The sequence below is a fragment of the Vigna radiata genome, chromosome 5, assembly GCF_000741045.1.
Source record: "Vigna radiata var. radiata cultivar VC1973A chromosome 5, Vradiata_ver6, whole genome shotgun sequence".
Taxonomy (NCBI): domain Eukaryota; kingdom Viridiplantae; phylum Streptophyta; class Magnoliopsida; order Fabales; family Fabaceae; genus Vigna; species Vigna radiata.
This window is the reverse complement of record NC_028355.1, coordinates 25,085,161-25,096,058: the sequence shown is the minus strand read 5'-3', so window position 1 is coordinate 25,096,058 and position 10,898 is coordinate 25,085,161. Positions and strand designations below refer to the sequence as shown.

Sequence of the window (10,898 nt, the reverse complement as noted above, 5' to 3'; positions counted from 1 at the left end):
TAACTTCAACTTAAAAAATAGATGTAAGTTAAAATTAATGATTAAAACACTAAAAGAAATAGGATCACTTTTACTATTATTATATGTTGAATACTTTATTATTTTTTTATTAATTAAATTATTTTAAGATTTTTTTTTCTATTTTGTAATACACTTTAATTTTTTAAAAATTCAATTTATCCCTTAAAAGGTTTAATGGTTATTCGATTAACAAGTTTGGATATTATTGTCAAAATAAATAAGACTATCTAGATTATTTGCTACCTAGTCTTAAACATTAATCATCTTAACTCCATTAGATACATCTTCACAATGTGTAATATGATGAAAAAGAGAAGTAAAATCGACTGTGACATTAGTCCTACAAGCATATTTTGGAGGATAATGGAAACAAGGCTCCATGTACTTAGCTCGTTGACAAGGTGGATTTGGCACAGTTTCCCCATATATAGGTTGCAAAATCCATGGCTTCAATCCTCCAAGACTATGAGCAACATACCCAAAAGTGGACATTGAGCTTGTAACTAATGTATCACACAAACTCAACAAATATATTTCAGTCCATGCCTTAATGTTGTGCATGTCATCATTTGAATTTTGGTGTTCTTCATGACTTGGTTGGTAGACTTTTATTACTTCCATACTCAAACTTGCATTACTTTCATATATACTCTTTAGCTTCTCACCATATTGAGAGTATAAAGATACTACTAAAACAACTTTTGAGGTATTATTTTTTAAAGGAGGATTGATCGTTGTTGAGCTTTGCACGTTGAGATTTGGCAACAACTTAGCTTCATGGACGCAAGATATAATTTCGTTGGTAATGATTTGTGTTGGTGGATGGTGGATATTAAATACTCTAACTTGTAGGCCAATCTTCTCATTTTCCTTGGCTAAGTTTGCTTCATATAATTTTTGAATTCGTTCCCAAACCCTATTGGATGGGTGAAAAAGGTATCGTCCAAGATGGTGAAAAATTGTGTCTTTGTCGGGGAACATTTTGTTCAAGTCTTGTCTAAAAGAGGATATCATGAAAAGAGAAGGGACAAAATATTGATTTGAGCGTAAGATCATTACATGAACTTTTTGCAAAAGATGTTGATTTTGATCACAATGAAAAAGATTAGTATGACCAACATGGGTATGTGTTAAATCAAGAACTGTTTCAAATTGTTTTAGATCATTCCAATAAGGGGAATTCTTGGGCAACAACCATGAGGAATCAAAAAATGGCTCACAAAAGAGATTTAACATATCAACGTCAAATCTAACAAGAAGAACACGGTTTGTAAGGATTGCATAGAGAAATGTTGACACCAAGGATATCATCCTGTTCCCTAAGCCATCTGAGGCTATCCAAACAAGATATTTGCACCTTAAATCAGAATAATTTTTCCTATGTTTTGCATCCTTTTCCATGGTTTCGTTGTAGAATTTAGTATAAGGCCCGCATTTTTTATGAAGATGTTCATAGTTTCGTAACTTGGATATCAAATATTTAGAAGGCTTGTGAGAAGAAGCTTTTCGATACAAGTAAGATTGAAACCTACTAATGCATGATGATTCATCAAATGAGGAAACTAAAAGCCCACCAGTGGTAGTAGATAGAGACAGATCATCATCCTTTACAGCTTCAAATGTATTATTCTTTGGATCTTTATCTATGAAAATGATAAAATAAAATCACACAATTTTCAATGATATTTAAATCTTTATAATAATTAAAAATATAAATTTCAAAGTGAAAATTTACCTACAACGGGCTCACTAATGTTGTTGAGATCCTTTTTTTCTTCTATGGATGCATTAAATTCTTTGAAGATGTCAAAAACTGAGTTTTTGTGTATGATCAAGATAGAGAAGGTTATGAAAGCTGCAACTAGCAATATTTTGAAACTCTTGAAAATCTTCCCTACATCACCCATCTTGATTTGCTGGCATGCATTCAACATTAGATATTAAATAGAGAAATATGTACATTAAATATTCAAATATGATGGAACATTAAAAAATTGTATCAAAATTGTATTTGACTAGAAACAATAATCAAAGAGATGAAAACATATTTATTAAGGAATGTGCAATTTTGTTTCCTAAAAAACCCAACCAACCTCTTTCACTAATCTACCTAAAATTATTTAATAATGTGAAGTACCTTCATTGACTAAGTTGGTCAACTTTTATTTTTGTTCTTAAGTCAAATTTTATAACATCATATTATGATGATAGAAGCCACAAATTTAATACACTATAGTACTTACTACTAAATTAGATTATATTAATTAATATTATGTAAACTGATACTATTATATTAGTATTAATTAATAACACATATATAAATGTATTCTAATAATTTAAGAAGACTATTAAAAATAAATTATTATAATAATACACATTTAATGGGAAATAAATAAAAAGTAATCATAAAATATAAAAAATCCAATTAATAATTATTGTTAAAAGTTAGCATAAACGATACATGGTATTATATTTTCCTATCAATTTAAAATATTTCTTTTTTACAAAGGGAAGTTCTCATCTACACCAAAATTCTTTGAATACTTTAAGATTATAAAGGAGAGCTAATTTGTTCTCATAATCTAAAAGAATATTTTTTTAAATTGATATTTTTGTGAATTTTTTTCCCAATAAAAGGTTATCAAAATAGTACATTTGACATAATTCTACATTTTATCATTCGATTATCATTATTTTCGAATTTTATCTTTCAGTTTCTTTTTTCACGTTTTTATTATCTAGTGTAATTTTTTTTTTAACAATGTACCATTCAATTTATATTTCCACACATTTTACCGTCGTGTTTTATAATTAGTTTCACTTTACTATCATATTTTAACAAAACAACGTAGTTTTATACACCTATTAAAAATTAAATTAATAATTATTCAAATTTATTCATTTCTCATCTTTTGAATTACAATATGTAAAAAATAGACTCCAAAATATAAAAAAAAAATGAAAATACACTTTTGATGTAGAAAGAATATTACAAAAATTAGTTCTTAAAACACTTTTTTTTTTCTTCTTTTACCTCTTAAAATGTATTCATAAAATACACTTTTAGCTTTTAAGATTTCAAAAAATATTTTCTGAATTTATTGACATTTTGAAAAATACTTAACAATAAAATGTTTTATTAAATCAGATTAACCAATTTATAAACCTAAAATTAGTTTACACACGAGTTAAAAGTTAAATTTTAGAGAAATTAATGTAAGATATTTTTATGAATAATAAATTGATTTTAATTTATAAAAAATATTTTGTTTTATTTATTTTCTGTTGAATGTTTATTAAAAAAAAAATTAACAAACACGACTTGAAAGTTTTTTTACTATAGCTTTCATCGTATAATTCTAATTTGATTTTAAGTTAACTTTCATAATTATAAATCAGATTTATATATACTTGATATTATATAAAATTTGTATTTGTAATAAAATATATTAACCTATCATATATAATATTATAACTTAATTATAATTTTATGGATATATTTTTATTTCATTAATTAATTGTGTATAATAAAAATTAAATAAGAACACTCCTCTAAAATAAAAATCTAAAATTAATATTCACGTCTCTCCTCCTGTATCTTAGCTTCACTTTTACCTTCATACTCATCCTTCTCATCTATCATTGTTATACCTTCATATTCTATCCTTTTGTATCTCAGACCCTTTACCTTCACATTCATCCACCTCTAAAATAATATAATATATATATATATATATATATATATATATATTATAATAGTTTATTATTAATTGAATTGTTAAAAAAACTTTATCTTCTTGTAATTTCTCCCTGTAGAATAATTTTTCTTATCATTCATTAATTTTTCTTTTCATGTTGAATGGTCATATAATTAAAAAATAATAATTATTTAATACCATTTTGATAATTTTTACAAAAATAAAATGGTCTTATAAAAAAATAACTTTTGTATTTCTAAAAGAAATAAAAAATAAATAGTAATGAGAGATAATGCCAAATGGTAGTAAAAAAAAAATTGAGTGTCATCATATAATTAATAAGTAGAAGGATTATTCGTAAAATAAAAAAGACTAGTTTTAAGTGTTAATTATTTTCATTCCTCTTCTTTGATCTTCACAACGTCTAATATTAGGAAAAATAGAAGTAAAATCAACTGTGGTATTGGCCATACAATCAAAATTAGGAGGATCATGAAAACAAGGTTCCATATACTTGAGTCGTTGACAAGGTACATTTGGAATACTTCTCCCAGAAATACTTTGCAAAACCAATGGTTTCATTCCTCCAAGACTATGAGCAACATACCCAAAAGTGGATGTAGGGCTTGTAACCAATGCATCACACAAACCCAACAAATATATTTCACTCCATGCCTTTATGTTGTGCATGTTATCACCTGAATTTTGATGCTCTTCATGACTTGGTTGATACACTTTTATTACTTCCTCACTTGAACTTGTATTACTTTCATATATACTCTTTAGTCTTTCACCATATTTTGAGTATAAAGATACCACTAGAACAACTTTTGAGGTATTCTTTTCCAAAGGAGGATTCATTGAGTTTTGCATGTCCAATTTTGGCAACAATGTATTTTGTTGGAGGCAAGATATAGTTTCATTGACTATTGTTTCTTCTGGGGTTTGACGGGTATTATATATCCTAATCTGCAACCCAATTCTTTCATTTTCCTTGGCTAGGTGTGCTTCATATACATTCTGAATTCGTTCCCATACTACATTTGATGGGTGGAAAAGATAGCGTCCTAGAAGGTGAAAAGTAGTGTCTTTGTCGGGAAACATTCTGTTGAAGTCTTGTCTAAACGAGTATGTCAAATAAAGAGAAGGGGCAAAATACTCATTTGATCGTAAAATCAACACGGGAATATTTTGTAGAAGAACCTGATTTTGATCACAATGAAAACGATTAGTAACACGAACATTGTTGTTCATCAAATCAAGATAAAGAGCTGTCAACGGATCGTTTCCATTGTTATTCACAAACATGCTTTCCCATGTTTTAAATTGTCTCAAATCATTCCAATAAGTAGAATTCTTGGGCAACAACCATGATGAATCTGGAAATGGCTCGCAAAAGAGATCCATCATGTCATTGTCAAATCTAACAAGAAGAACACGATCTGTGAAGATTGCATAAAGAAATGTCGAAACCAAGGATATCATCCTGTTCCCCAAGCCTTCTATAGCTGTCCAGATAAGATATTTGCACTTCGAATCAACACCATTTTTGCTAAAGTTTGCACCATCTTTCATGCTTTCATTGTAGGACTTAGTATATGGTCCACAATTTCGATGAAGATTTTCATAGTTTCGTAGCTTGAATATCAAATATTCAGAAGGTTTATAAGGAGAAGTTTTTCGATACAAATAAGACCGAAACCTACTAACGCATGATGATTCATCAAATGAAGAAACTAAAAGTCCACCAAACAACTTCTCATCATTCTTCTCATCTTCAAATGTATTATTCTTTGCACCTTTGAACGTGGACATAACAAAACAAATTCAACAATTTTCTACAATATTTATATCAAGATGAAACTTGAAAAATAAGAATATAAGTTTCAAAGAGTGTACTTACTTGCAACTGAGTCGCAAATATTAGTAGTATTATTCTGGATTCCTTGAAAGATATCAAAGATTGAATTTTGGTGTGTGACATAAAATATTATCAACATGGGAAAAGTTATAGAAGCTACAACTAACAACGTTCTGAAACTCTGGAAACTCTTCTCTACATTAGCCATCCTGATGCGAATCACAAGCATATGCAAATTAGATATCAAAATAGCAAAACACGAATATTAAAATAACAAAACATCATGCATAGAAATATGATAAAGTAAAGAAGTTTACGTAAAACCTTTGTGTGAAAATTGTATCTGATTCAAAATAATGACCAACACAAGAAGATGAATTGTACATGTATATTTATAGATAATGATATTTTAACAACTTTTCTTTAATAATTTTTTTATAATAGAATACATGTCACTATTTTATTGGTTTGTTTGAATTTATTCTAAAAAAATATTTAAAACATACCAATAAAAAACTGTTAAGTATTTATTGTTAAAAAGTTATAAAAAAAAGTGTCAAAGAAATTTTTTCCTATATTTACTGAGTGAGTACTTTTTTTCCTCCAAAACATAATAGCCTAGCTCATATTAGGTTGACATTATTTAATATGAAGGTGCTTTAACTTCATTCCCCAATTTGGCTAACTTTTAATTTTTGTTCTAAAGTGAAATTATATACCATTATGGTATTAAGAGATAGAAGTTACACGTACGCATAGTACTGCTAAATTAAATAATATCAATTAATAATTAAATGTATTATAATAACGTACTGCTAAATTAATAATATATAACTAAATGTATTAATTCATAATTTAAGAAGAATATTTAATATAAATGATAATAATAATAAATATTTGATAAAACTTAATAAAAGATAATCGTAAACGTCAAAAAATCTAATTAATAATTAGTATTAAAATTTAACATAAAAGATACATGGTAACACTATTGTATCAACTAAAACATTCCTTTTTCGTAAATGACACTATTAAATAAATATTCAATGTAAAATGAATAAAAAACTGTAATTAATAAAAGTTAATATGAGAGATACATTGTAATACTTTACCTATCATTTAAAATATTCCTTTCTCACAAGTTCTTTGTAATAAAAAAATATTCCTATCATTATTTTTCTAATAAAAAGTTATCAAAATAATACAGTTGACTTAAGCCTACATTTTAGTACCAAGTTTTGAATTTTCGAACAATTCACCGTTCTTCTTTTCCACGGTTTCCTAATTGCAAATAAAAATGTTTCTCTTTCTAATTAATTATTATAATTATTTAAAAACAGACGTTTACGGTCCTTTGTTTCTAAATAATTATAAAACATAATTAGAAAGAGAAACATTTTTATTTGCTATATATGTAACGTGATTTAATGTGTTTTTAAATATCGATTAATCCTAATAAAAAATTAAAACCCCTTAATCAGAATGACTTATCGTGAAGGGAGTCAGTCACGCGGATCAAATATTAAAACACAGTCACCACCGTTAAGAAAATTTACTGAAAAATAAAAAACAATGGTTTTCAAGGTGTGAGAAAAAGTTTCATAATAATAAAAAAAAAAGTAGGATTACGTAGTTACGTAGATCTTGTGTAGAAAACGTCTGTAGTTGATATCTCTTTAGTTTTAAAATTTTGATATATTAGTGTGTTGATATCTTTTTAGTTTTAAAATTTTAATATTCTTAAGATTTTACTCTTTTTATAATTGATTATGTTTAGAGTATACGATAGTATGAAAGAATAATAATTGATATTCTTACATATTATATAATAGAAAAATAGGATAAAAACAGAAAAATAATATAAGAGAGAAATTGCATAAATAAAATGGTTGAAAAATATAAAACAGACAAAAAAAAACACAAGATAATTATATATACATGATGAGCATCTAAAAGAAGAGAAACATACCTATGAAGCTTTCCAGCAACAAAACGCAGCGTTTGAGTTGGCGGAAGATATTCTCTCTCAGTGAGACTCACGTTCTTTCCCTAATGTGTTGCAGCTTTATATAGAGAGTGGGAAAGGATAAAATATAACAAAATAGAAATAGAAAACAAAATAATAAAAAATAATAATCCGTACGTAGATTTCAAGCATTCTCTTTTTATTAATAAATTATCTTTCATTGAAAACAATATTTATATTTCAAACTCCTTATTTTACTTTTTACTTTTAAATATATTTAAGAAAAAAAATGTCATTTGTTATTTACAGTTTTGTCAAACTAAACTAATTTTGTGGCAGATGTTTTTCTATCTTTTCCACTTTATTCTTTTTATATATTTTTTTTGTGCTTTTCTCAAATCAATTTTATTGTTCGAGATGAAATTGGAAGTTGAGAATCCTCTTTGTTTAGTTAGTTTTGATTAGAAGAAATAAAAATAGGCATTTTTATATTATGATGATAATAACTAAAGATAAAAACACAAATTTTATTAGGCTTAATACTCTAATGGTTTCTATTTCAGTAAGGTTTATTTGATTTGGTCCTAGTTATTTTTTTCGGTTCAATGTTATCTTAAAAGATATAATTTATGTTCAATTTAGTCCTTTTTGTAAACAGGGTTTGAATCGTTAATGGCAGATAGTCCAGCTGTGCAATAAGTGATACATCACCCTTGACATGTCATCATCATCTCCTACCTCCAGAAATCCTGATTTTCCCTAACCCTAACCGCCGCCACACTCACACTCAGCCACCATCAAACATTTTGAAATCCTAACTAGATGGTCGTGTCGCCACCACCGCTGTTCATCTTCTCCATCCAGCAACCACAAGTCATTGCTGTAATGCCCCGACAACTTACAGGGACTATTGACTGTCCCACCTTATGGGTTAGGCTACCGAAAAACAAATGCATTTGTTGATATGAGTAGCCAAATTAATTCCTTTAAGTTATCATTCCACTGTATAGTCCCATACCTATACAATCTCCATATCCCTCTCATTCTAGTGTATATTCGATTCGTCCATGTACCCCTTCCACTCGAAGTCTGCCAGGAGTCGCACTCCCCGCCCTCGTTAGTGCCCGGGCGTCAGAAACCCTAATTTTTTGGGTGGGGAAGGGACTGCCACGTGATAATCTTTCATTGGTTACATCATGTTTCAGTCAAGACAGATGAGCACTGATATGCATAGCTGGACTGTCTGTGTTTACAATAAAGACTAAATTGAACATAAATTACCTTCTTTAAGACAACATTAAACCGAATAAAAAACCCAGGACCAAATCAAATAAATTTTACGAAAATAGGAATCATAAAGAATATTAAGCCATTTTATTATTAAGTTTTATAATTATGGTATAATATGAAATTCCATATGCCATGTGTTAGTCGAAAATAGGTTTTGATACGAATCAATTAAATATTAAATAAATATCTTTAATTAATATTTATGAATAATTGATATAAGTATTTAATTATTTATTTACTGATTGAGAATATATATATATATATATATATATATATATATATATATATATATATATATATATATATATATATATATATATATATATATATATATATATATCATGATACTTCACTTACCAAAATAGTCGCAAAATTCGTTAATAGTTATTTGTGAATTTTATTTCAATTTTTTTTAAACTTAAGTGATAAAGTAAATTTACTATAGTAAAAGAAATTTTAAAGAAAAACTGTTTAAAAGTTGACTTCGTATACTTATTTATTTTTGTTTGGATCCATGAAAAATAAGTTCTTTTATATAAAATTAATTTTTTAAAATTTATGTTTTGAAACAACTTATCCAAATTTAATTTTTAAAAAAATACTAAATTTATTTGCATTAATATTTTACTCAGAAAATTGAATTTGAACTGTATTTAAAAATTAATTATTCTGATCTAAGTTTATATTTTAAAACTATTTTCAAATAATTTATTTAAATTATATATATATATATATATATATATATATATATAATATTTACGGGTACTCATAAATATCACAAATATAAAAAAATTTGAGATTTTTTTTACATATATTTAGAGAATAATGTGACAAATAACAACCTAAATTTTTTTAGACATGATGGAGTAGTGTATAAACACTACCTATATCCAACACGTGTTAAATTTGGATTCGGAAGTCTGATTACCTAAAAGAAAAGTATTAACCTATAACGCGACTCTTAATATTATTACCTTTAAAAGAAAAAATAAATGCTGGGTAAAAATGATGGATAAATTATATATCTAAAATTTACTTAAACATAAAGAGTTAGTATAATTAATCTTTTTAACTTCTATAATATGTGTATTTAAACAATTCTTTTATATATAAAGTGATATAAAGCTTACAATTATATTGATAGAATCAATGCAAAATATAAAGTAGAAAAGAAAATTGTTAATACTTATTATGATGATTTTATTATTTTGTTTTACTTAAAATATCCTGAAATTGTTTATTATAATAAAGTCAAATAAACACTTCGTAACCCAATTGCAAAACACCTAAATAAAAAGCAGAATCCAGCGTCTCATTTCCGCTTCCTTCTTCGGCGCCGCCAGCAAAGCCTCGAGATCTGAATCCAGAATCCGGAGATCCAATTCCTCTCCGTTGAACCGGCGCCTCAACTGGGTCAACTCGCGAAATCCGAACTCGTTCGCAAACCTATACCCAAATCACGGCATTTTCTTGTGATAAGGACGAAATTGGAGGTTTAAGAGTACATAACAAGTTAAGTATTTGACTTAAATTTACTTAAATAATTTACAATTTTATTTTATACATTTTTAATTTAATATAGTTTTTGTAATTATTAACTAGTGCTTTTTATATTACCTTATATTTATCAATACGGTTTTTAATTAGATTTTAAATGTATTTTAATTGGACCAAATAATTTATTCAATTAGTTTTACGGAATAGTATATAGTATCCTTAAATAATTAATTATGCATAAAAACAAAACTTGGACCATTCTAAAGTACCAAACTACCAAACAAAAATTTTGACCGTTGAATATTCCTTAAGTGAATATTACACATGATGTTATATTTTAATATGCAGTAGATCCATAGATAATTCTGTGTACTATTTCTTTTTTTTAAATATCGATTATATTTTATCTGGAGAAAAATTAAGCACAATTTATATTAATTAGTTAAATCCCAAAATTTAATTTATTTAAATTTTTCTATTTCAGTTGATATTAGTACATAATTTACTTTAAGTATTAAAATTAGTTGACTTTGAGAGTATACATAAATAAAATTCATAAGCCAAT

At 26.5% G+C, this 10,898-nt stretch overlaps 1 protein-coding gene across 1 annotated transcript; it reads right to left on the bottom strand.

Moving 5' to 3' along the window:
* Positions 1-4,077: 4,077 nt before the first annotated feature.
* LOC111241688 (fucosyltransferase 2-like) lies at positions 4,078-7,616 on the bottom strand. The gene is made up of 3 exons (XM_022781164.1): positions 7,550-7,616; positions 5,623-5,789; positions 4,078-5,518 (listed from the first exon to the last, which is right to left on the bottom strand). The coding sequence occupies exons 2-3, from the start codon at positions 5,786-5,788 to the stop codon at positions 4,098-4,100; spliced, it is 1,587 nt and encodes a 528-aa protein (XP_022636885.1). The 5' UTR covers position 5,789; positions 7,550-7,616; the 3' UTR covers positions 4,078-4,097.
* Between the last annotated feature and the right edge of the window lie 3,282 nt (positions 7,617-10,898).

Bases quoted from the DNA above. Each gene is read 5' to 3' on its own strand.
- LOC111241688 (XM_022781164.1), bottom strand. From the start codon at position 5,788: ATGGCTAATGTAGAGAAGAGTTTCCAGAGTTTCAGAACGTTGTTAGTT. The intron at 5,519-5,622 runs GTAAGTACACTC...CCACGTTCAAAG, and splicing joins TATTTGCGACTCAGTTGCAA to GTGCAAAGAATAATACATTT.